This window comes from Pristiophorus japonicus, chromosome 4, assembly GCF_044704955.1.
Source record: "Pristiophorus japonicus isolate sPriJap1 chromosome 4, sPriJap1.hap1, whole genome shotgun sequence".
NCBI classification, from domain to species: domain Eukaryota; kingdom Metazoa; phylum Chordata; class Chondrichthyes; family Pristiophoridae; genus Pristiophorus; species Pristiophorus japonicus.
Window position 1 is genome coordinate 314,220,330 of NC_091980.1, and position 27,670 is coordinate 314,247,999.

A 27,670-nucleotide genomic window follows, 5' to 3' on the forward strand; every position below is an offset into this window, starting at 1 on the left:
GTCTATAATTACCTGTTTTCTCTCTCCCTCCTTTTTAAAAAGTGGTGTTACATTAGCTATCCTCCAGTCCATAGGAACTGATCCAGAGTCGACAGACTGTTGGAAAATGAAGACCAATGCATCCACTATTTCTAGGGCCACTTCCTTAAGTACTCTGGGATGCAAACTATCAGGCACCAGGGATTTATCGGCCTTCAATCCCATCAATTTCCCAAACACAATTTCCTGCCTAATAAGGATTTCCTTCAGTTCCTCCTTCTCACTAGACCCTCAGTCCCCTAGTATTTCCGGAAGATTATTTGTGTCTTCCTTCATGAAGACAGAACCAAAGTATTTGTTTAACTGGTCCGCCATTTCTTTGTTCCCCTTTATAAATTCACCTGAATCTGACTGCAAGGGACCTACATTTGTCTTCACTAATCTTTTTCTCTTCACATATCTATCGAAGCTTTTGCAGTCAGTTTTTATGTTCCCAGCAAGCTTCCTCTCATACTCTATTTTCCCCCTCCTAATTAAAACCTTTGTCCTCCTCTGCTGTATCACAAAATTCTCCCAGTCCTCAGGTTTGCTGCTTTTTCTGGCCAATTTATATTCCTCTTCCTTGGATTTAACACTATCCTTAATTTCCCTTGTTAGCCACGGTTGAGCCATCTTCCCCGTTTTATTTTTACTCCAGACAGGGATGTACAATTGCTGAAGTTCATCCGTGTGATCTTTAAATGTTTGCCATTGCCTATCCACCGTCAACCCTTTAAGTATCATTCGCCAGTCTATTCTAGTCAATTCACGTCTCATACCATCGAAGTTACCTTTCCTTTAGTTCAGGACCCTAGTCTCTGAATTAACTGTGTCACTCTCCATCTCAATAAAGAATTATACCATATTATGGTCACTCTTCCACAATGGGCCTCGCACAACAAGATTGTTAATTAGTCCTTTCTCATTACACATCACCCAGTCTAGGCTGGCCAGCCCTCTAGTTGGTTCCTCGACATATTGGTCCAGAAAACCATCCCTAATACACTCTAGGAAATCCTCCTCCACGGCATTGCTACCAGATTGGTTAGCCCAATCTATATGTAGATTAAAGTCGCCCATGATAACTGCTGTACCTTTATTGCACACATCCCTAATTTCTTGTTTGATGCTGTCCCCAACCTCACTACTACTGTTTGGTGGTCTGTACACAACTCCTACTAGCGTTTTCTGCCCTTTGGTATTCCGTAGCTCCACCCATACCGATTCCACATCATCCAAGCTAATGTCCCTCCTTACTATTGCATTAATTTCCTCTTTAACCAGCAACACCACCCCACCTCCTTTTCCTTTCTGTCTATCCTTCCTGAATGTTGAATACCGCTGGATGTTGAATTCCCAGCCTTGGTCACCCTGGAGCCATGTCTCCGTGATGCCAATTACATCATATTGTTAACTGCTATCTGCGCAGTTAATTCGTCCACCTTATTCCGAATACTCCTCGCATTGAGGCACAGAGCCTTCAGGCTTGTCTTTTTAACACTCTCTGCCCCTTTAGAATTTTGCTGTAATGTGACCCTTTTTGTTTTTTGCCTTGGGTTTCTCTGCCCTCCACTTTTACTTTTCTTTTTTCCATCTTTGTCTTCTGCCCCCATTCTACTTCCCTCTATCTCCCTGCATAGGTTCCCATCCCCCTGCCATATTAGTTTAAACCCTCCCCAACAGCACTAGCAAACGCTACCTAGGACATTGGTTCCGGTCCTGCCCAGGTGCAGACCGTCCGGTTTGTACTGGTCTCACCTCCCCCAGAACCGGTTCCAATGGCCCAGGAATTTGAATCCCTCCCTGCTGCACTACTGCTCAAGCCACGTATTCATCTGCGCTATCCTGCAATTCCTACTCTGACTAGCACGTGGCACTGGTAGCAATCCCGAGATTACTACTTTTGAGGTCCTACTTTTTAATTTAGCTCCTAGCTCCTTAAATTTGTTTCGTAGGACCTCATCCCGTTTTTTACCTCTATTGTTGGTACCTAGATGCACCACGACAACTGGCTGTTCACCCTCCCTTTTCAGAATGTCCTGCACCCGCTCCGAGACATCCTTGGCCCTTGCACCAGGGAGGCAACATACCATCATGGAGTCTCGGTTGCGGCCGCAGAAACATCCATCTACTCCCTTTACAATAGAATCCCCTACCACTGCAGCACTCCCACTCTTTTTCCTGCCCTCCTGTGCAGCAGAGCCAGCCACGGTGCCATGAACTTGGCTGCTGCTGCCCTCCCCTGATGAGTCATCCCCCTCAACAGTACCCAAAACGGTGTATCTGTTTTGCAGGAGGATGACCGCAGGGGACTCCTGCAGTACCTTCCTTCCACTGCTCTTCCTGTTGGTCAACCATCTCCTATCAGACTGTGTACCCTTTACCTGCAGTGTGACCAACTCACTAAATGTGCTATTCACGACATCCTCAGCATCATGGATGCTCCAGAGTGAATCCACCCGCAGCTCCAGTGCCACAATGCGGTCTGTCAGGTGCTGCAGTCCCTGACTTCCCACATAGTACAGGAGGAGCATAACACGTGTCTGAGCTCTCCTGCCATGACTTAACCCTTAGATGAACTTAATTTGGCAACAACAATGATAAAAGGTTACTTACTGATAAAGAAAAAGAAAAACTACTCACCAGTCACCAGCCAATCACTTACCCCCTTGGCTGTGACGTCACCTTTCGATTTCTTTCCACTTTTTTGCCCTCTCACCCTGCACCAGCTGGCCTTTTGTAGGCTACGCCTACTCCTCAACAAGATTCCACCCTACACAACCTGCCCCGCCCCATTCCACCACACCGAGGCATAACTAAGATCGCCTCTTTCCACCTCCGTAACATCGCCCGTCTCCACACTTGCCTCAGCTCATCCACTGCTGAAACCCTCATCCGTGACTTTGTTACCTCGAGATTTGACTGCTCCAACACTGGCTGGCCTCCTACATTCTACACTCTGTAAACTTGAGGGCATAGAACATCGACTGCCCATTTCCAACTCGCTCCAAGTCCCACTCACCCATCACCACCTGTGCTCGCTGACCTACATTAGCTCCCAGTTAAGCACCACCTCAATTTTAAATTTCTCAACCTTGTTTTCAAATCCCTCCATGGCCCTCGCCCCTCCCTATCTCTATAATCTCCTCCAGCCCCACAACCCCCCGAGATGTCTGCACTCCTCTAATTCTGCCCTCCTGACCATCCCTCATTATAATCGCTCCACTATCGGTGGTCATGCCTTCTGTTGCCTGGGCCCCAAGCTCTGAAACTCTATCCCTAAACCTCTCCACCTCTTTCTTTCTCTCTCCTCCTTTAAGATGCTCTGAAAAACCTATCTCTTTAACCAAGCTTTTGCTCACCTGCTCTAATATCTCCTTATGTGGCTCAGTGTCAATTTTTGTTTGATAATGCTCCTGTGAAGCTCCTTGGTTTTACTACATTAAAGGAGCTACATAAATGCAAGTTGTTGTTGATTATCAGTGCCGCACAAAATCTTTGCCCGAATCCCTCAGCCTCTGATGAAATACCAGCTACTCCCAGGGGAATCTGCTTTAGGCTTCTCTAGGATTCAAAGTAATGAATTCTGTCTGGGTGCGGGTTTTGAGAGCGATATTTTGCTCGTTTCTTCACCCGGGAGAAACACTGCATAGTCCAGGAGGAGATAATCAGCCCGGGTGTTCATTCCCGATCACCATACAGCGGATCCTTCCGGAAAACAAATGTGTGATTGTGCGAGGACCGGATTGGGCTCTGTGTTGATATTCTCGGCCCGGAAATCGGACCAGTCCCGTCAGACGGGGCAAGAATGGGCAGCAGAGCCTCATAGCCCAGTGGGAGGGGGGGACTGGAAACTGGGGGAGGGGGGGACTGGAAACTGGGGGAGGGGGGGACTGGAAACTGGGGGAGGGGGGGACTGGAAACTGGGGGAGGGGGGGACTGGAAACTGGGGGAGGGGGGAACTGGAAACTGGGGGAGGGGGGGACTGGAAACTGGGGATGGGGGGGACTGGAAATTGGGGGAGGGGGGGACTGGAAACTGGGGATGGGGGGGACTGGAAACTGGGGGAGGGGGGAACTGGAAACTGGGGAATGGGGGGACTGGAAACTGGGGGAGGGGGGGACTGGAAACTGGGGGAGGGGGGAACTGGAAACTGGGGGAGGGGGGAACTGGAAACTGGGGGAGGGGGGAACTGGAAACTGGGGGAGGGGGAGTTCTGGAAACCGGGAGAGGGGGGTCTGGAAACTGGGAGAGGGTCAGTAAACTGAGGGAGAGGGCATTGGGGGAGGGGGTGAATGCTGACAAAAGAACTCTCGGCCAGTGTTTACTCTTCCTGTTTCAGATTCTAAAGCCTGACGATCACATCGCCAAGCAGCGATACATCGCAGGGAAAGTGGTCCTCACCAAGGGCGTCAGCGAGTGGGTCTCCTTCGATGTCACTGAGAGCGTGAAGGAATGGTTAATTAACAGGGGTGAGTTATATCAGCATCTGGACACAGTCACAGGGACATCGGTCTCACAGGACCTAGAGCAAAACCTTCACCTTTCTCTGTGAAGGACTGTGCTGGGTCTGCGTTGGAATGTGTTGAACTGTATTGGATCGTGTTGGGTCTGTGTTGGACCTGTGTTGGGTCTGTGTTGCATTGTGTTGGGTCTGTGTTGAATTGTGTTGAATTGTGTTGAATTGTGTTGGATTGTGTTGGGTCTGTGTTGGATCGTGTTGGGTCTGTGTTGGATTGTGCTGGATTGTGCTGGATCGTGTTGGATTGAGTTGGGTCTGTGTTGAATTGTGTTGTGTCTGTGTTGGATCGTGTTGGATCGTGCTGGATCATGTTAGATTGTGTTGGGTCTGTGTTGGGTCTGTGTTGGATCGTGCTGGGTCTGTATTGGATCGTGCTGGATCGTGTTGGATCATGTTGGATCGTGCTGGATCGTGCTGGATCATGTTAGATTGTGTTGGGTCTGTGTTGGATCATGCTGGATCGTGTTGGATTGTGTTGGACTGTGTTGGATTGTGTTGGATCGTGTTGGGTCTGTGTTGGATCGTATTCGGTCTGTGTTGGATTGTGTTGGGTCTGTGTTGGATCGTGCTGGATTGTGTTCGATTGTATTGGGTCTGTGTTGGATCATGTTGGGTCTGTGTTGGACAGTGTTGGATTGTGTTGGGTCTGTGTTGGATTGTGTTGGATCATGTTGGGTCTGTGTTGGATTGTGTTGGGTCTGTGTTGGATCGTGCTGGGTCTGTGTTGGGTTGTGTTGGATCGTGTTGTGCCTGTGTTGGATTTTGCCACATTCTATTGGATTGAACATAAAAATAGGAGCAGGAGTAGGCCACCTGGCCCCTCGAGCCTGCTCCGTCATTCAATAAGACCATGGCTGATCTGATCATGGACTCAGCTCCACTTCCCTGCCCGCTCCCCATAACCCTTTACTCCCTTATCACTTAAAAATCTGTCTATATCCGCCTTAAATATATTCACTGACCCAGCCTCCACAGCTCTCTGGGGCAGAGAATTCCACAGATTTACAACCCTCTGAGAGAAGAAATTCCTCCTCATCTCAGTTTTAAATGGGCGGCCTCTATGTCCCCTAGTTCTAGATTCCCCCATGAGTAGAAACACGCTCTTTGGCTCCACCTTGTCAAGCCCCTCATTATCTTATATGTCTCAATAAGATCACCTCTCACTCTTCTGAACTCCAATGAGTCTAGGCCCAACCTGCTCAACCGTTCCTCATAAGTCAACCCCTTCATCCCAAGCATCAACCTAGTGAACCTCTGAACAGCCTCCAATGCAAGTATATTCCTCCTTAAATATGGAGACCAAAACTGCACGCAGTACTCCAGGTGTGGCCTCACCAATACCCTGTACAGTTGTAGCAGGACTTCTCTGCTTTTACACTCTATCCCCCTTGCAATAAAGACCAAGATTCCCAAACAGTGCGACGGAGATAGAGCAGCAAATTGCTGTGAAGCCCAAAAACCATAGGGCAGTAATAGTAGGGCATTTTAACTATCCTAATATTGATTGGAACAAATATAATGTGAAGGATATAGAGGGTGCGGAATTCCTAATATTCATTCAAGAGAACTTTTTTAGTCAGTATGTAACAAGCCCAACATGAGAGGGGGTGGTTCTGGATTTAGTTTTGGGGATTGAAGCTGGGCAGGTGGAAGGGGTATTAGTGGGAGAGTACTTGGGTGCCAGTGATCATAATTCACTCAGACTCAAGGTAGTTATGGATAAGGACAAGGATAGACCTGGAATAAAAGTCCCAAATTGGGGAAAAGCTAACTTTGCTAAGTTGAGGAGTGATTTGGCCACAGTGGACTGGAAACAGCTACTTGTGGGTAAATCAGTGTCGGAACAGTGGGAGGCATTCAAGGAGGAGATCCGGAGGGCTCAGGCCAAACATGTGCTCTGAAAGAAAAAGGGTGGGAATAACAATTCTAGAGCCCCCTGAACGTCTAGGGGCTTACAGGGAAGGATATAGAAAAAATGGGAAGCTTATGTCATATACTGACGGCTAAATACTATAGAATATTTGGAGGAACATAGAAGGTTATGAGGTAAAATTAAAAAGGATATTAGGAATGCTAAGAGAGAGCATGAAATATTCTTGGCCAGTAAAATTAAGGAAAACTCAAAAATGTTCTATAAATATATTAAGAGCAAGAGGGTAACTAAAGAAAGGGTAGGGCCTATTAGAGACCATAAGGGTAATCTTTGTGTGGAGGCGGAAGATGTCGGTAGGGTTCTTAACGAATACTTTGCGTCTGTTTTCACAAAGGAACGGGGTAATGCAGATACTGCTATCGAGGAGGAGTGTGATATTCTGGATAAAATAAACATAATGGGAGAGGAGGTATTAAGGGGTTTAACAGCTTTGAAAGTAGCTAAGTCCCCAGGCCCGGATGAAATGCATCCCAGTCTGTTGAGCGAAGTAAAAGAGGAAATAGCAGAGGCCTTGACCATCATTTTCCAGTCCTCTTTGGATCTGGGCATGGTGCCGGAGGATTAGAGGACTCCTAATGTAGTACCCTTGTTTAAGAAGGGAGAAAGGGATAGGCCGAGTAATTACAGGCCTGTCAGTCTAACCTCAGTGGTGAGGAAATTATTGGAAAAAATCCTGAAAGACAGGATAAATCTGCATTTGGAAAGGCAAGGATTAATTAGGGACTGTCAGCACGGATTTGTTAAGGGAAGATCGTGTTTGACTAATCTGATTGAATTTTTTGAGGAGGTAACCAGGAGGGTCGATGAGGGTAGTGCGTATGATGTAGTGTATATGGACTTTAGCAAGGCTTTTGATAAGGTCCCACATGGCAGACTGGCCATGAAGGTAAAGGCCCATGGGATCCAGGGCAAAGTGGCAAGTTGGATCCAAAATTGGCTTCGTGGTAGGAAGCAAAGGGTAATGATTGATGGATGTTTTTGTGACTAGAAGGATGTTTCCAGTGGGGTTCCACAGGGCTCAGTATTGGGTCCCTTGCTTTTTGTGGTGTATATATTAATGATCTCGATTTGAATATAGGGAGTATGATTAAGAAGTTTGCAGAGGACACTAAAATTGGCCGTGTGGTTGATAATGAAGGGGAAAGTCATGGACTGCAGGAGGATATCAATACTTGCATTGGAGGCTGTTCAGAGAAGGTTCACTAGGTTGACTCCCGAGATGAAGGGGGTTGACTTATGAGGAAAGGTTGAGTAGGTTGGGCCTATACACATTGGAGTTCAGAAGAATGAGAGGTGATCTTATCGAAACATATAAGATAATGAGGGGGCTCAACAAGGTAGATGCAGAGAGGATATTTCCACTCATAGGGGAAACTAAAACTAGGGTACATAATCTCAGAATAAGGGTCATTTAAAACTGAGATGAGGAGGAATTTCTTCTCTCAGAGGGTTGTAAATCTGTGGAATTCTCTGCCTCGGACAGCTGTGGAAGCTGGGACATTGAATATATTTAAGGCGGAGATGGACAGATTTTTGAGCGATAATGGAGTAAAGGGTTATGGGGAGTGGGCAGGGAAGTGGAGCTGAGTCCATGATCAGATCAGCCATGATCTTATTGAATGACGGAGCAGGCTCGAGGGGCCAGGTGGCCTGCTCCTGCTCCTTTTTCTTACGGTGTTATTTTCTTATGAATTGTATTGAATTATGTCGCATTCTGTTGGATTGTGTTGCATTGTGTTTGGTCTGCGTTGGTCTGCATTGGGTCTGTGTTGGATTGGATTGGGTATCTATTGGGTCTGTGTTGGATCATTTTTGATTGTGTTGTGTTGTGTTTGGTTGTGTTGGGTCTGTGTTGGATTGTGTTGTCGGATTGTGTTGTGTTGTGTTTGGTTGTGTTGGGTCTGTGTTGGATTGTGTTGTTGGATTGTGTTGGGTCTGTGTTGGGTCTGTGTTGGGTCTGTGTTGGGTCTGTGTTGGGTCTGTGTTGGGTCTGTGTCGGATTGTGTTGTCGGATTGTGTTGTGTTGTGTTTGGTTGTGTTGGGTCTGTGTTGGATTGTGTTGTCGGATTGTGTTGTGTTGTGTTTGGTTGTGTTGGGTCTGTATTGGATTGCGTAGGATCCGCGATTCCTCTGACGCCCTCCGTCACTTTAACAGTTTCCAGTTTCCCGGCCCCAACCGTCTCCTTTTCACCACGGACGTCCAATCCCTCTACACTTCCATCCCCCACCAGGATGGCCTGAGGGCACTCCGCTTCTTCCTCGAGCAGAGACCCAACCCGTCCCCATCCCCCACCACCCTGCTCCGCCTGCCTGAACTTGTTCTCACATTGAACAACTTTGCCTTTAACTCCACTCACTTCCCCCAAATTAAAGGAACCCGCATGGGTCCTAGCTATGCCTGCCTTTTTGTGAGATATGTGGAACATTCTTTGTTCCTGTCCTACTCGGGTCCCCTCCCTCACCTCTTTTCCCGGGACATTGATGACTGTATTGATGCCGTTTCCTGCTCTCGCCCTGAACTAGAAAATTTCATTCACTTTGCATCCAATTTCCACCCTTCCCTCTCCCTCACATGGTCCATCTCCGACTCTTCCCTTCCCTTCCTCGACTTCTCCATCTCCATCTCTGGGGATAGGCGTTCGACCAGTATCCACTATAAGCCCACGGACTCCCACAGCTAACTGGACTACACTTCCTCCCACCCCGCATCCTGTAAGGACTCCATTCCATTCTCCCAGTTACTCCGTCTCCGTCGCGTCTGCTCTGACGACGCCACCGTTCACACTAGTGTCTCTGACATGTCTTCCTTTTTCTTCAACCGAGGATTCCTCTCCGCCAGAACCACGACAGGGCTCCCCTTGTCCTCACCTTTCACCCCACCAGCCTCCATGTTCAACGGATCAACCTCCGCCATTTCCGCCACCTTCCAGTGTGATCCCACCACCAATCACATCTTCCCCTCCCCTCCCCTCTCAGCATTCCGAAGGGACCGCTCCCTCCGTGACCCCCTGGTCCATTCCGCAGTCATCCCCAGCACCCCCTCCCCTTCCCACGGCACCTTCCCGTGCAAGTGCAGGAGATGCAACACCTGCCCTTTTACCTCCTCCCTTCCCACTGTCCAGGGCCCCAGATACTCCTTCCAGGTGAAACAGCGATTTACTTGTACTTCTTTCAATGTAGTATACTGTATTCACTGCTCACGATGTGGTCTCCTCTACATTGGGGAGACCAAGCGTAGATTGGGTGACCGCTTTGCGGAGCACCTCCGTTCAGTCTGTAAGTGTGACCCTGAGCTTCCGGTCGCCTGTCACTTTAATTCCCCGCTCCACTCCCACTCCGACCTCTCCGTCCTCGGCCTCCTGCACTGTTCCAACGGAGCTCAACGCAAGCTCGAGGAACAGCACCTCATCTTTCGTTTAGGCACTTTACAGCCTTCTGGACTCAACATCGAGTTCAACAATTTCAGACCATAACCTCTGGGTCCCTCCCCCACCCTGCTCCCTCCCCCACCTTATGTTTTTTTCTCTCTTTATCTCCAATGGCAGCTGGTCATTTGCAAAGGGACATAGACAGGCCAAGTGAGTGGGCAAAAACTTGGCAGATGGCGTATAATGTGGGAAAATGTGAGGTTATCCACTTTGGCAGAAAGAATAGAAAAGCAAATGATAATTTAAATGGAGAAAAACTGTAAAGTGTTGCAGTACAGAGGGACCTGTGGGTTCTTGTGCAGGAAACACAAAAAGTTAGTATGCAGGTACAGCAAGTGATCAGGAAGGCAAATGGAATGTTGGCCTTTATTGCAAGGGGGATAGAGTATAAAAGCAGAGAAGTCCTGCTACAACTGTACAGGGTATTGGTGAGGCCACACCTGAAGCACTGCGTACAGTTCTGGTCTCCGTATTTAAGGAGGGATATACTTGCATCGGAGGCAGTTCAGAGAAGGTTCACTCGGTTGATTCCGGAGATGAGGGGGTTGACTTATGAGGAAAGGTTGAGTAGGCTGGGCCTATACTCATTGGAATTCAGAAGAATAAGAGGTGATCTTATTGAAACATATAAGATTATGAGGGGGCTTGACAAGGTGGATGCAGGGAGGATGTTTCCACTGAAGGGAATAAACTAGAACTAGAGGGCACGATCTTAGAATAAGGGGCTGCCCATTTAAAACTGAGATGAGGAGAAATTTCTTCTCTCAGAGGGTTGTAAATCTGTGGAATTCGCTGCCACAGAGAGCTGTGGAGGCTGGGACATTGAATATATTTAAGGTGGAGATAGATAGATTTCCGTGCGATAAGGGGTTATGGGGAGTGGGCAGGGAAGTGGAGCTGAGTCCATGATCAGATCAGCCATGATCTTATTAAATGGCGGAGCAGGCTTGAGGGGCCAGATGGCCTACTCCTGCTCCTATTTCTTATGTTCTTATGTTCTTATGTCATTATCCTGCCAGTCACACCCTATCTAGACTAATTTTTTCCTAACTTCTGCCATTACCATCTCAAGTCGGCCCATCATCCCCTTTGTCTCTCTAATCTCTCCTGTCTTCCACCCTGTCACAGACCTTCCCTTTTGTTCTTTCCTCCCCTCCCCCTTTCAGTGCTCCTTAAGAATGTTCTTTTCGGACATTCGCCAGTTCTTACGATGGGTCACCGACCCGAAACATTAACTCTGTTTCTCTCTCCACAGATGCTGCCTGACCCGCTGAGATTTCCAGCATTCTCTGTTTTTATTTCAGATTCCAGTATCCACAGTATTTTACTTTTGTATCTGTGTTGGATCTGTTTTGTATTGTTTTGTATTGTGTTGGGTCTGTGTTGGATTGTGTTGGGTCTGAGTTGAGTTGTGTTGGTTTGTGCTGGATTATGATGGATTGTGTTGGGTTGTGTCAAATTCAGTTGGATTGTGTTCATCTTATGTTGGGTCTGTGTTGGAATGTGTCTGATTGTGTTGGATTGTGTCACATTCATGCAGGTGGTGAAGAAGGCAAATGGCATGTTGGCCTTCATAGCGAGAGGATTTGAGTATAGGAGCAGGGAGGTCTTACTGCAGTTGTACAGGGCCTTGGTGAGGCCTCACCTGGAATATTGTGTTCAGTTTTGGTCTCCTAATCTGAGGAAGGACGTTCTTTCTATTGAGGGAGTGCAGCAAATGTTCACCAGACTGATTCCCGGGATGGCAGGACTGACATATGAAGAAAGACTGGATCAACAGGGCTTATATTCACTGAAATTTAGAAGGATGAGAGGAGATCTCATAGAAACATATAAAATTCTGACGGGTTTAGACAGGTTAGATGCAGGAAGAATGTTCCCGATGTTGGGCAAGTCCAGAAGCAGGGGTCACAGTCTAAGGATAAGGGGTAAGCCATTTAGGACCGAGAGGAGGAGAAACTTCTTCTGCTGCAGAGAGTTGTTGATGCCAGTTCGTTAGATATATTCAAGAGGGAGTTAGAAATGGCCCTTATGGTTAACGGGATCAAGGGGTATGGAGAGAAAGCAGGAAAGGGGTACTGAGGTGAATGATCAGCCATGATCATATTGAATGGTGGTGCAGGCTCGAAGGGCCGAATGGCCTACTCCTGCACCTATTTTCTATGTTTCTATGTTTCAGTTGTATTGTGTTGGGTGTATGTTGGTTGTGTTGGATTGTTATGGATTGTGCTGGGACTGTGTTTGAAGGTGTTGGATTGAATTGGATCTGTGTTGTTTTCTGTTGGGTCTGTGTTGGGTCTGTGTTGGGTTTGTGTTGGGTTTGTGTTGGGTCTGTGTTGTTTTCTGTTAGGTCTGTGTTGGGTTTGTGTTGGGTCTGTGTTGGATAGTGTTGGGTCTGTGTTGGGTCTGTGTTGGGTCTGTGTTGGGTCTGTGTTGGGTCTGTGTTGTGTTTGTGTTTGTGTTGGGACTATGTTGTGTCTGTGTTGGATCATGTTCGATTGTGTTGGATCTGTGTTGGTTGTGTTGGATTCTTATGCATTGTGCTGGGGCTGTGTTTGAAGGTGTTGGATTGAGTTGGCTCTGTGTTGGATTGAGTTGGGTCTGTCGGTTCTTTGTTGCATTGCATTTGAACTTCATTTTTCTGTGTTGGGTCCATGTTGGATCATTTTGGATTGTGTTGGATTGTGTTGGGTCTGCGTTAGGTTTGTGTTGGATTGTGTTGGATTGAGGGAAGATAGATTATGAAAATAAACCAGCACGAGATATAAAAACATACATTAAAGAGTTTCTACAGGTACAAAAAAGGAAAATAGTGGCTAAATAAATGTTGGTCCCCTGGAGAATGAGACGGGGGAATTAATAATGGGGAACAGGGAAATGGCAGAGACTTTGAACAAATATTTTGTATCGATCTTCACGGGAGAAGACACTAAAAACAACCCAATAGTGGTTAGCCTGTTAGCCTGACATCTGTAGTGGGGAAAATGTTGGAATTAATTATTAAGGATGAAATAGCAGCACTTTTTGAAAGCAGTGACAGGATCGGTCCAAGGCAATGTGGATTTATGAAAGGGAAATCATGCTTGACAAATCTTCTGGAATTTTGTGTGGATGTAACTAGTAGAGTGGACAAGGGAGAACCAGTGGATGTGGTGTATTTGGATTTTCAAAAGGCTTTTGATAAGGTCCCACACAAGAGATTGGTGTGCAAAATTAAAGCACATGGTATTGGGGGTAATGTACTGACGTGGATAGAGAACTGGTTGGCAGACAGGAAGCAGAGAGTCGGGATAAACGGGTCCTTTTCAGAATGGCAGGCAGTGACTAGTGGGGTGCCACAGGGCTCAGTGCTGGGACCCCAGCTATTTACAATATACATCAATGATTTAGATGAAGGAATTGAGTGTAATATCTCCAAGTTTGCAGATGACACTAAACTGGGTGGCGGTGTGAGCTGCGAGGGGGAAGCTAAGAGGTTGCAGGGTGACTTGGACAGGTTAGTTGAGTGGGCAAATGCATGGCAGATGCAGTATAATGTGGATAAATGTGAGGTTATCCACTTTGGTGGCAAAAACACGAAGACAAAATATTATCTGAATGGCGGCAGATTAGGAAAAGGGGAGGTGCAACGAGATCTGGGTGTCATGGTACATCAGTCATTGAAAGTTGGTATGCAGGTACAGCAGGCGGTGCAGAAGGCAAATGGTATGTTGGCCTTCATGGCAAGGGATTTGAGTATAGGAGCAGGGAGGTCTTACTGCAGTTGTACAGGGCCTTGGTGAGGCCTCACCTGGAATATTGTGTTCAGTTTTGGTCTCCTAATCTGAGGAAGGACGTTCTTGCTATTGAGGGAGTGCAGCGAAGGTTCACCAGACTAATTCCCGGGATGGCTGGACTGACATATGAGGAGAGACTGGATCGACTGGGCCTGTATTCACTGCGTTTAGAAGGATGAGAGGGGATCTCATAGAAACATATAAAATTCTGATGGGATTGGACAGGTTAGATGCAGGAAGAATCTTCCCAATGTTGGGGAAGTCCAGAACCAGGGGACACAGTCTAAGGATAAGAGCTAAGCCATTTAGGACTGAGATGAGGAGAAACTTCTTCACTCAGAATTGTTAACCTGTGGAATTCCCTACCGCAGAGAGTTGTTGATGCCAGTTCATTGGATATATTCAAGAGGGAGTTAGATATGGCCCTTACGGCTAAAGGGATCAAGGGGTATGGAGAAAAAGCAGGAAAGGGGTACTGAGGTGAATGATCAGCCATGATCTTATTGAATGATGGTGCAGGCTCGAAGGGCCAAATGGCCTACTCCTGCACCTATTTTCTATGTTACTATGTTTCTATAATCAAGGGGCTATAGGGAGGGAGGAACGTAATACAATCACTATCACTAATAAAGTAGTACTCGGTAAAATAATGCAACCAAAGGCGGACAAGTCCCTTGGACCTGATAGCCTCTGCATCCTAGAGTCTTAAAAGAAGTGGCTGCAGAGATAGTGGATGTATTGGTTGTAATTTACCAAATTTCCCTGGATTCTGGGGAGGTCCCCGCGGATTGGAAAACCATAAATGTAACGTCAAAATTTTAAAAAGAAGGCAGACGGATAGCAGGAAACTATAGAGCAGTTCGCCTAGCATCTGTTGTTGGAAATATGCTGGAGTCCATTATTAAGGAAGCAGTAGCAGGACTTTTGGAAAAGCATAATTCAATCAAGCAGCCAGCATAGTTTTATGAAAGGTTGTTTGACAAATTTGCTGGAGTTCTTTGAGGATGTGACAAGGTGGATAAGGGGGAACCAGTGGTGTATTTGGATTTCCAGAAGACATTCGATAAGATGCCACATAAAAGGTTACTGCACAAGAAAAAAGTTCACGGGGTTGGGGATAATATATTAGCATGGATAGAGGATTGGCTAACTAACAGAGAACAGAGTCAGGATAAATGGTTCATTCTCGGTTTGGCAAACAGTGACTAGTGGGGTACCGCAGGGATCAGTGCTGGGACCCCAACTATTTACAATGTATAGAAACATAGAAAATAGGTGCCAGAGTCGGCCATTCAGCCCTTCGAGCCTGCACCACCATTCAATAAGATCATGGCTGATCATTCACCTCAGTACCCCTTTCCTGCTTTCTCTCCATACCCCTTGATCCCTTTAGCCGTAAGGGCCATATCTAACTCCCTTTTGAATATATCCAATGAACTGGCCTCAACAACTTTCTGTGGTAGAGAATTCCACAGGTTCACAATTCTCTGAGTGAAGAAATTTCTCCTCATCTCGGTCTTAAATGGCTTACCCCTTATCCTTAGACTGTGACCCCTGGTTCTGGACTTCCCCAAAATCGGGAACATTCTTCCTGCATCTAACCTGTCCAATCCCATCAGAATTTTATATGTTTCTATGTGATCCCCTCTCATTCTTCTAAATTCCAGTGAATATAAGCCAAGTCGATCCAGTCTTTCTTGATAGGTCAGTCCCGCCATCCTGGGAATCAGTCTGGTGAACCTTCGCTGCACTCCCTCAGTAGCAAGAATGTCCTTCCTTAGATTATGAGACCAAAACTGCACACAATATTCAAGGTGTGGCCTCACCAAGGCCCTGTACAATTGTAGTAACACCTCCCTGCTCCTCTACTCAAATCCTCTCATTATGAAGGCCAACATGCCATTTGCCTTCTTCACCGCCTGCTGTACCTGCATGCCAACTTTCAATGACTGATGTACCATGACACCCAGGTCTCGTTGCACCTCCCCTTTTCCTAATCTGTCACCATTCAGATAATAATGTGCCTTCCTGTTTTTACCACCAATGTGGAGAACCTCACATTTATCTACATAATACTGCATCTGCCATACATTAATGACTTGGATGAAGGAACCGAGTGTAATGTATCCAAGTTTGCTGATGATACAAAGATGGGTGGGAAAGCAAATTGTGAGGAGGACACAAAAAATCTGCAAAGGGATATTGGGCTGACATCTCCACTTTTTTTGCAGCTTAAAGCCCACTTAACGCCCATTTTACCGCTGAAATGACATATAACGCCCATATATCGCCCATTTAGCCACAAAATGGAAACTGCCGGCCATTTTTCGGAAACTTATTGCCGAGTGTTACTTTCCCCATGTGCTTAACGCCGGGAAAAATATTACTGCCTGCCCACTTATTTTGGGCGGAATCATCAGAATGGGTGAAATCAACGCCCATAATATCGCCCAGCGTTACTTTCCGCACGGAATTAACGCTGAGATTCAATATTATTGCCCACCCACATTTTTTTGTCGTGAAGAGCATATTTAACGAAACTAGCGGCCATGAGATCGCCCAGCGTCACTTTCACCACCTCGCACACATATCAGCCACAATATCGCTCGCCCAAAGAACCGCCCACAAAAAGTGGAACTAATCGGAACGAATCACAGCGCTCTGGACGCCATGTTCTACATCACATGTCCCATCCTTTAAAAGGCTGCTGTGCTTCAACCTCGGGGGAGTTCGGATATACTCTGCAGGTCGTTGGAGTTGATGTGAACATCTCTACAAACATCTTGACCATACTGTGACCGACTGGAATTTAATAGGTGTGTTCATCGGGACATTCATTCTTTGTGACCAATCGGTGGAAAACAGAGAGCTACTGCAATGGGGCCTGTCCTTTCTCACCCTCTCTTGGTGACCAATTACATGCAGCAGACTCGACATCACCGAAGGAACGCTCCACAGCATTATGTGCCCAATGTAAGACGTGACAGACAGATGAGGAGGACCAGACGTTACACCCCCCGCAAGTACAAGGAGGAGCATTCTTACCTCGACTTGCCTGACACCACCTGCCTTCGGAGACTGCGCTTCAACAAAGAGGTTATCACTGAGGTATGCCAGCTGACAAGGGGAGATCTGCAGCCTGCCAGCACCATCAGTACTGCACTGTCCGTCGAGGTCAAAGTCACCGCGGCACTGTCGTTCTACGCCTCGGGTTCTTTTCAGGCCACAGCTGGAGACATTTGCGGACTTTCTCAGCATGCCACACATCGCTGCATTAGACAGGTCACTGAAGCCCTGTACGCTCTCAGGAGGGACTTGATCAGCTTCCCTGTGACCAGGGAGGCACAGAGTGAGAGGGCTCTAGGATTCTCCAGAATTGCAAACTTCCCCATGGTGCAGGGAGCAATAGACTGTACGCACATCGCGATGCGGGCACCTTTTCAGGATGCAGAGGTTTTCAGGAACCGCAAGGGATTCCACTCCCTGAATGTCCAACTGGTTGTCGACCACCAGCAAATTATACTGGCAGTGAATGCTCAATTTCTGGGCAGCATCCATGATGCTCACATCCTGCATGAGAGCAATATGTTTCTATTGGTGAGAAAGCAGGAATGGGGTACTGAAGTTGCATGTTCAGCCATGAACTCATTGAATGGCGGTACAGGCTAGAAGGGCCGAATGGACTACTCCTGCACCTATTTTCTATGTTTCTATGTTTCTATGTATCTGACTTGTTTAATAATCAGCCACATGGTCAATGCTGGATGCTTGGTGACAAAGGATATGACCTCGCTGCATGACACCCACACCGAAGCCGAGAGATGATACAATGAGAGCCACAGAGCAACTCGCAATATCCACTGGAGTGCTGAAGCAGCGCTTTAGATGCCTGGACCACTCAGGGGGCGAGCTCCAATACCACCCTGAGCAGGTAGCTCAATTCGTGGTGGTGTGCTCCATGCTGCACAACTTGGCTATCAGGAGGGGACAAGAATTGCCTGATGAGTCTGACAGTCCACCTCACCAGAGAGAGGAAGAGAATGAGGAGGCGGACGCTGACATCAGCCCAGACAATCAGGGTGACGCCGTAGCCATGCCCCTGCCCCCCTGTAGACTGCATGAAAGGGCCCATGGTGGCATGATAGCTGCAAGAGCCTTACGTCAGGAGCTCATCAATTATCACTTTGCCTGAAAGAACGTTGGTGTTATTTACAAGGCTGACACACTGCTGGGTGTGCAGGTGATACAGCAATGGTGGGTATCACCTTGGTGACAGTTAAAGTTTAAGTTGATTGAAGTTAAGTGTAATTATACCCTTTGATGTTAAGGAATCACCAGCGTGTAATGGTGCAGCTATCTGAGACAATGCGCTACAAGGTTTTGTTAAATAAAAAGACATTTAAACCGAACATTAGTCTGAAATCATCAGTATTTCTGTACAAACCAACCCTATCCCCCCGCCCCCCCACCCCCCCCCCCCACTTCCCCTCCCCTCCTGACTCCAAGCCGCCTGGCCGAGCAGGTCCTCACGCGATGCTTCATTGGGGGTTGGGGGCTGACGGCCGAAATGTTGCTTGGATGGATACGGGAGAGGACGGTCCCGAGGTGGGAATGTGCTCCGAGCCAGAAGCAAGATGTTGCTGCTGGCTCTCGTGTGTGGTGGGCAATGGGGGTGTGGCACCTTGGGGCGCAGTGCGGTGCTCCGGGACCACTGGGAGCCCTCTGCCACCAGTGTTCCTGGCTACCAGCTCAAGGGCCTCCTCCATCCCTTCCATGTTATATCTTATTTGTTGGACAAAAACTCGGTGCCAACTATGTTCTTGGTGCTTAGTGGGCTTTTTGCTGCTGGTGAATCTCCCCCGTGCCTCCCACAACAGCCAGACAAGCACACACCACAGCCACACACGCTTTCAGTGCCTCTCAGCTCCCTCTCTCTCTGTCTCCTCTTCTGCGCATGTCATGATGACCCTTGACCTCCTGAATCGCGGGAATCGAGCGTTACCATGCCGTTGCTAAGGACAGCGACACTTTAAGGCAGAAAGTCAAAAAATGTTTACGCTACCACCCATTTCACATCGCTCGCGGTAACAACCATTTTCAAAAATGGAGACTCGGTGTTTTGAGAATGGGCGAGAAGCCGGCGATCTGAAAACCCTTTTTTACTGCCCACGCCGGAAATATCGCCCGTTTTTGGGCGATAGGCACAAAAGTGGAGGTGCGAGCTCATAGATAGGCTAAGTGAGTGGTCAAACATTTGGCAGATGGAGTATAATGTGGGAAAATATGAGGTTATCCACTTTGGCAGAAAAAATAGAAAAACAAATGATAATTTAAATGGAGAAAAATTGCAAAGTGTTGCAGTACAGAGGGACCTGGGGGTCCTTGTGCAAGAAACACAAAAAGTTAGTATGCAGGTACAGCAAGTGATCAGGAAGGCAAATGGAATGTTGGTCTTTATTGCAAGGGGGATAGAGTATAAAAGCAGAGAAGTCCTGCTACAACTGTACAGGGTATTGGTGAGACCACACCTGGAGTACTGCGTACAGTTTTGGTCTCCGTATTTAAGGAAGGATATACTTGCATTGGAGGCTGTTCAGAGAAGGTTCACTCGGTTGATTCCAGAGATGAGGGGGTTGACTTATGAGGAAAGGTTGAGCAGGTTGGACCTCTACTTATTGGAGTTCAGAAGAATGAGAGGTGATCTTATTGAGACATATAAGATAATGAGGGGGCTCGACAAGGTGGATGCAGAGAGGATATTTCCACTCAGAGGGTTGTAAATCTGTGGAATTCTCTGCCTCAGAGGGCTGTGGAGGCTGGGTCATTGAATATATTTAAGACAGAGATAGACAGATTTTTGAGCGATAAGGGAGTAAAGGGTTATGGGGAGCGGGCAGGGAAGTGGACCTGAGTCCATGATCAGATCAGCCATGATCGTATTAAATGGTGGAGCAGGCTCGAGGGGCCGTATGGCCTACTCCTGCTCCTATTTCTTATGTTCTTATGTTTTTATTTTAGCATCCGCAGTATTTCGGTTTTGTACCGGAGTTGGATTTTATTGAATTGCGTTGAATTGTGTTAGGCCTGTGTTGGGATTGTGTTGGGTCTGTGTTGGGTCTGCGTTGGATCTGCGTTGGATTGCATTGGACTGTGTTGCATTTTGATGGGTTGTGTTGGATTGTGTTGTGTCTGGGTTGCATTGTGTCGGATTGAGTTCGATTGTGTCACATTCTGTTGGATTGTATTGGTTTTGTGTTGAATTGTGTTGGGTCCCGCTTGTACTGTCTTTGGTCTGCATTGGATTGTGTTTGGCCTGAGTTGGATTGTGTTGGATTTTGTTGGGTCTGTGTTGGATTCAGTTGCCTTTTGGATTGCTTTGGAACTGTGTTGGATTGTGTACAGACTGTGTTGGGTCTGTGTTGGATGGTGTTGGATGATGTTGACTGTGTGTTGGGTCTGTGTTGAATTGTGCTACATTCTGTTGGATTGTGGCGGATCTGTGTTGGATTGTGTTGGGTCTGTGTTGTATTGTGTAGGAATGCTTTGTGTCTGTTGTATTGTGCCACATTTCGATGGATTGTGGCAGATCTGTGTTGGATCTGTTTTGGGACTGTGTTTTGTCTGTGTTGGATTCTGTAGCGATTGTGTTAGATTGTATAGATTCTGTGTTGCATCATGTTGTTTTATGTTTTGTCTGTGTTGAGTTATGTTGGATTGCATTGGGATTGTGTTGGACTTGTGTTGGGTCTGTGTTGGATTGTGTTGGGTCTGTGTTGTATTGTGTTGTATTGTGTAGGAATGCTTTGTGTCTGTTGTATTGTGCCACATTTCGATGGATTGTGGCAGATCTGTGTTGGATCTGTTTTGGGACTGTGTTTTGTCTGTGTTGGATTCTGTAGCGATTGTGTTAGATTGTATAGATTCTGTGTTGCATCATGTTGTTTTGTGTTTTGTCTGTGTTGAGTTGTGTTGGATTGCATTGGGATTGTGTTGGGTCTGTGTTGGATTGTGTTGGGTCTGTGTTGGATTGTGTTGGGTCTGTGTTGTATTGTGTTGTATTGTGTAGGAATGCTTTGTGTCTGTTGTATTGTGCCACATTTCGATGGATTGTGGCAGATCTGTGTTGGATCTGTTTTGGGACTGTGTTTTGTCTGTGTTGGATTCTGTAGCGATTGTGTTAGATTGTATAGATTCTGTGTTGCATCATGTTGTTTTGTGTTTTGTCTGTGTTGAGTTGTGTTGGATTGCATTGGGATTGTGTTGGGTCTGTGTTGGATTGTGTTGGGTCTGTGTTGGATTGTGTTGGGTTTGTGTTGGGTCTGTGTTGGGTCTGTGTTAGATTGTGTTGGGTTGTGTTGGGTCTGTGTTGGATTGTGTTGGGTCTGTTGGATTGTGTTGGGTCTGTGTTGGATTGTTGGCCTTTATTGCAAGAGGGATAGAGTATAAAAGCAGAGAAGTCCTGCTACAACTGTACAGGGTATTGGTGAGGCCACAGCTGGAGTACTGTGTACAGTTTTGGTCTCCGTATTTAAGGAAGGATATACTTGTATTGGAGGCTGTTCAGAGAAGGTTCACTAGGTTGATTCCAGAGATGAGGGGATTGACAGAAAGAAAGCTTGAGTAGGTTGGGCCTATACTCACTGGAGTTCAGAAGAATGAGAGGTGATCTTATCGAAACATATAAGATAATGAGGGGGCTCGACAAGGTGGATGCAGAGAGGATATTTCCACTCATAGGGGAAACTAAAACTAGGGGACAAAGGGCTACAACCTCCACTTTTGTGGTTATCGCCCAAAAATTGCCGATATTTCCGGCGTGGGCGGTAAAAAAGGGTTTTGAGATTGCCGGCTTCCAGCCCAATCTCAAAGCACCTAGTTTCCATTTTTGAAAATGGGCGTTACCACGAGCGATATGAAATGGGCAGTAGCGTTAAATTATTTTGACCTTCTGCCGTAAAGTGTGGCCGTCCTTAGCAATGGCATGGCAACGCTCGATTCCTGCGATTCAGGAGGTCAAGGGGCATCATGACATGTGCAGAAGAGGAGACACAGAGAGAGGGAGCTCAGAGGGACTGAAGGCGTGTCTGGGTGTGGTGTGGCGGTTTTGGGAGGAAGGAGGGAGACTTTAGAGCTTCACAGCAAGTAGGTAAACAAAAAGTAGCTGTTAACAGCCACATATTTGCCCAAATTTGGCCTATAATGGAGGGAGAGGAGGAGGCATCACAGCATGCTGTGGAGACTGACGTTGGAGAGAGCAGTGAGGTGGGAGAGGAGCACATTGGAGGGCGCAAAAGAGCCAGGAGGTTCTCGGACGAGGCAAATGCCTCCCTCCTGCAGGAGGTCGAGTCACGCTGGGGTGAATTGACACAGGGAGGGCGTGGGAAGCCCACCCCAAAGGCCTACCAGAGGATATGGACCGAGATAGCAGAGGTGGTCTCGTCGGCAACCAACGAAGTTCCTGAGGGCCACCAATGCCGCAAACGATGGAACGACCTTGTGGGATCAGCAAGAGTAAGTATTACATTGATTTACATGTACTTATGTATTTATATAATTTGATTTGTACCAGTCATGAGTGACTATAAGCAGATGTGAGGTCTTTCATTTTTACCGAGAATGTTTTACTCAAAGCCTGCGGTCACGGTGTACGTCTTTAGGTTAAGAATGATAATAATGATAATAATGATGATTACATCTGTCGGTTATGTGTTGTATCAGTCTCTGTGACAGTACCTAGCAATGATATCACGCAATGATCTCATGCCATGTCGTCCTGTCACCTTTTACAGAAGAAGCTATCGACGATGAGGTCCGTGCAGAGGTGAACGGGTGGGGGGCCACCAGTCCCCAGCGACATCACAGAGATGGAGGAGCGGGTGCTCACACTCGTGGGGAAGCACCCCCGGACAACCACGGACACATCTGCAGACCCTGCAGTGATGCCACGTGAGTAAAGCTTACACCATTGCGTCATGTAAAGTCAATAGATCCCATATCAACTCATATCCGAACAATCATATATGATAGATGATTTCTAAAATTGTCATAGAAATAATGCTGGCCGAATGAAAATCATTGCAATGCACACTGTGTTGATGGTCATGAAATGTGATGTCTGCGATGATTTTGAGAGCGGTGGTGCTTTTGCCGTGCATATGCTGCGTGTAGCGCTGGACTCAACTTGTCACCCGAGCACCCCCCTTCTCCTCTAATAACCCCATTTGTGTTTTTCAGCTCAGCCAGCAGCGTGTCCCAAGGTAAGACCACAGAGACCAGAAGGTGGGGACACGGGGCAGGAGTCGGCGGATGATCCTACACCTGGTGCTGTAGAGCTCCGATTCTCGCCCGTCAATCCGCTGGGTCTGTTCTTCAAGGATGAAAGCGCGGACTTCAAGGAACCTGCATCGCCACGCTCCAAAAGCCATTCCACCCCAAGGCCATCGAGTGGTCCTCCGGTTATTCCCGCCTCCACTCTGGATGTACCAGCCCCAAGCACCTCGCCACAGTGCACCCCATTTGTGGACGCGGCAGGTCTGTTCCACGAGCGTGACATGACAGCGGAGAGATGGTACAGTTGTCCAGGAGGACTGTAGACATTGGTGAACAACTCAGCGAAGCGTTGGGCGGCATATCCCAACATCTGGCCACCATGACCGAGTACATTCCGCGGATGGCGGAGGCCCTGGATGCGATAGCCAGGAACACCCAGGCCTCCCAGTGGCCCCCGAGCGCGGCACTCCACCCCTAGGCTCCGCACCACCACTGCGAACAACAGATGAGAGCAAGGACCAAGATCCTGCTTCTGCATCAGAGAATGTTGCCCCCTCGGCACCCCCTGCTCCCGTACCCGTGCAACCAACGCATCTGTCTTCATCCCCCACAATGATGTACCATCTGAGGAGCTCCTCGGCCAGGTACCGTGGAGCGAGGAGGGGAAGGGGTAGAGGTGGGGAGAAGGGGAGGGGGGAAGGAAAGTGAGGTCCATTTCCGCAGGTGATGGCTGTGTTATATCTCCATCTGGGTGTATGCCATTTGTTGCAATGTATGGGGGCTCCTGCTTTGCCTTTGTATTCTGTGTTGCTGGACATGTTGAACATGTGATTTATGTCAATGGTGGAAAAAGTTGGGTGTGGGCGGGAGTTGGGTGTTATTGGCTGTGACACTTGTGATTTCAGACCAATGTTGGTATAACATTTTTGTTGTTGAACATAACCTTGTTGTGCATTGTCTCAGATAGCTGCACCGTTACACACTGGTGATTCCTTACCGTGAAAGGGTTAAATACAACTTAACATCAATCAATGTAAACTTTAACTGGCACCAAGGTGATGGGCACCATTGATGCCTGAGCTGCACACACACAGCAGTGTGTCAGTGTTGTCACTCACATCAGCGCTCTTTCAGGCAAATCGTTCAGATATCAGCTCCTCACGTAAGAGTGGGATTTAACAAATGCCAGCCACACCGCTGGCGTATGTTCAGAACAATTCCACTTTTTGTGGGCGGTTTTTTGGGCGAGCGATATTGTGGCCGATATGTGTGCGAGGTGGTGAAAGTGACGCTGGGCGATCTCATGGCCGCTAGTTTCGGTAAATATGCTCTTTACGACAAAAAAAAGTGGGCGGACGGTATTATTGAATCTTGGCGTTAAATCAGTGCGGAAATTAATGCTGGGCGATATTATGGCCGTTGATTTCGCCCATTCTGATGATTACGCCCCAAAAAAGTGGGCGGGCGATAATATTTTTTCCCGGCGTTCAGCTCGGCGATAAAGTTTCTAAAAATGGGCGTCAGTTTCCATTTTGTGGCTAACTGGGCGATATCTGGGCGTTATACGTCATTTCAGCGGTAAAATGAGCATTAAGTAGGCAAAAAAAGTGGAGGTTCTAGCCCATAGTCTCAGAATAAGGGTTTGCCCATTTAAAATTGAGATGAGCAAAAATTTCTTCTCTCTGAGGGTTGTAAATCTGTGGAATTCTCTGCCCCAGGGAGCTGTGGAGGCTGGGTCATTGAATATATTTAAGGTGGAGCTAGACAGATTTTTGAGCGATAAGAGAGTAAAGGGTTATGGGGAGCGGGCGGGGAAGTGGAGCTGAGTCCATGATCAGATCAGCCATGATCGTATTAAATGGCGGAGCAGGCTCGAGGGGCCATATGGCCGACTCCTGCTATTTGTTATGTTCTTATGTTCTTATTTTGGCGGATCCGTGTTGGATTGTGTTGAATTGTTTTAGGTCTGTGTTGGATTTTGCTGGATCTGTGTTGGATTGTGTAGGGTCTGTGTTGGGTCTGCGTTGGTTCATGTTAGATTGTGTTGGGTCTGTGTTGGCTTGGGTTGAATTGTGTTGGGTCTGTGTTGGATTGGATTGGACTGCGTTGGATTAGTCTTGGTCTGTGCATTAGATTGTGTTGGACTGCGTTGGATTGGTATTGGTCTGCCTTTGATTGTGTTGGATTGTGTCGCATTCTGTTGGATTGTGTTGCATTGTGTTGGGTTGTGTTGGGTCTGTGTTGGATTGTGTTGGGTCTGTGTTGGGTTTTTCTAGGTCTGTGTTGGATTGGTTTAGGTCTGCCTTCGATTGTGTTGGATTATGTCAGAGTGGACCTCTGGCCATCCCAATGCCTGCCCTCAGTCAGGAGCTAATACCTAAGAGAGGGAAGCATTACCTCAAACCTCTCGCCCCCACTCTCCACACCGTGGATCTCTCACCATTTCACGAAGGGCGCTGCTCAGCACCGAGCTTGTGGCCAACATCTCGCCGTAGGCAACGAGGCTCATACAGCAGCGCCTGGTCTCCATTCGTCTCGGACCCCCTTGCCAGTGGACCAAGACCTTGCTCAGCTAAGCCCGTGTGGTAGTCAGTGTGCAACAGCCACCCCACGTTAAAAGAAGTGACACACAGGCATTTTCCACCCTTCAAAATTAAGTTCGGGACCTGGAATGTCAGGACTCTCATGGACAACCTGAACAGCGACAGGCCAGAACGCCGCATCGTTATCGTTGCCCGGGAACTCAGACGCTTCGACGTAGACATCGCCGCCCTGAGCGAGACCCGGCGGGCAGGGGAAGGCCAGCTCAAGGAACAAGGTGGTGGTTACTCCTTCTTCTGGAAAGGCATGAAGTCGGCTTCGCCATCAAGAATGAGCTGGTCGACCGCCTCAGAGACTCCCCCTGCGGGATTAGCGAACGTCTCATGGCTCTCCGGTTCACCCTATCCCGGAAGAGGGCGACTGGATTTGACGTCACCCAAATTCAGGTCGCTGCTTGCAGTGTGGGCAGGTGAGACTGGAGCGGCAAGGTCGTGACGAAGGAGCGGAAAGTGTTCGTAGAGGGACGTGATCGGGGCTCAGGAGAGGCGAGAGTTCGGGGCCCGGAAGAGGTGAGGGTCGAGGGGCCCAGGGGCAGCCCACACTGTGCGATATGTGAGCGCACTAGGTCCGTGCAGCAGAGCTGGTCTCCAGTCGTCCTGGTTAACCCTTGCCCCTGGACCAAGACCTGGCTCTGTCAAGCCCCGTGTGGTGGCTGGTGTACAACGGTCACCCCACGTTAAAACAATCCACCCACAGGCATCTTCCACCCTTCAACATGTAGTTCTGGATCTGGAATATTAGGTCCTTCATTGAAACACCTGTGAACTTATCCCTTTTTGGTGTGGAAGCAAGTCATCCTCGCTTCGAGGGACTGCCTAAGATGATGATGACCCTGAACCAGTGCGCCACAATTATCAGTGCGTACGCCCCAACACTTGACGCAACAGATGAGACCAAAGAGGAATTCTACTCCAGCGCCTCAAAATCCCTGTCCCCAGTCCCTACGGACGATAAACTGATCCTCCTCGAGGACTTCAACGACAGCCCTCTGGGGAGGCGTGGTCAGCAGAGAGGGGGGAGGGAAAACCAACTCCAGCGGTACCCTACTCCTGATAAAATGTCGAGAACATGAACTTCTCATCACCAACACCTTGTTCCACCAGAGGGACAAATACAAGGCATCGTGGCAACACCCACGCTCCAAACACTGGCACCTGCTCGACTATGTCATTGTCCGAGCCAGGGATCACAAGGATGTGTGCATCATCTGCGCCATGACAGGAGCCGACAACTGCTGGATGGACCACCACCTAATCCGTTCCGTCACCAATGTTAATATAGCCCCAAAGCGGTGACAACAGCAGAAGCAATGCCACAGAAAAATCAATGCTAGGGCACTCAAAGACCCAGCTAAGAGAGCCCTATACAGCCAGCACTTCACTGCCAACCTGGCGACATTCGATGACTCCGAGACGCAGACTGCCCACAGCGCTTGGTCTGACCTCCAGGCCACCATAACCAGCGCCTGCAAAGAGACGCTCGGTCACTCAACCAGGAATCACCAGGACTGGTTTGACGAGAATGACCAGGAGATCCAGGAGGCTGCAAGCGCAGGACATTTCTGAACCTAAAACAACAACCCAACACGAAAGCAGGAATCAGCTCGACAGACGGCTGAAGGCCGAGGTCCAACAAAAAACCCATGACCTAAAGAATAAATGGTGGGTGGAGAAAGCGCAGGAGATTCAGCAGCTGGCCTGGCAGCCATGATATGCGAGGATTCTTCATCGCAGTCAAGGCCACCTACGGTCCAAACTCCCAGGGCCCCACCCCACTGCTGGCCAAGAACGGGGAGACACTCATCAAGGACACCGAGGCTGTCAGGATCCACTGGAAGGAGCACTTCGAAGATCTCCTTAACCGAGACTCTGCCTTTGACTCGAGTGTCCTCTACTCCATCCCACAGTATGCCACCCGCCACCATCTCAGTGAAACCCCAATGCTGCACGAGGTAGGGAAAGCATCCACCAGCTCAAGAACAACAAGGCATCAGGAGAAGATGGAATCCCCGCTGAGGCACTAAAGTATGGCAGAGAACCACAATTGGCACGAATACATGACCTCATCTCTCTTATCTGGAATGAGGAGAGCATGCCAGGAGATCTCAGAGATGCCGTAATCG

General features: G+C 48.0%; 1 protein-coding gene across 1 annotated transcript in view; it reads left to right on the forward strand.

The window, feature by feature from the left end:
* The window catches only part of tgfb3 (transforming growth factor, beta 3), a 114,332-nt gene that overhangs the window by 43,365 nt on the left and 43,297 nt on the right, over nt 1-27,670 (forward strand). The window contains exon 3 of the mRNA XM_070879706.1: nt 4,361-4,490. Within this exon, the coding sequence (XP_070735807.1) occupies nt 4,361-4,490 (130 nt within the window). The remainder of the gene's footprint in view (nt 1-4,360; nt 4,491-27,670) is intronic.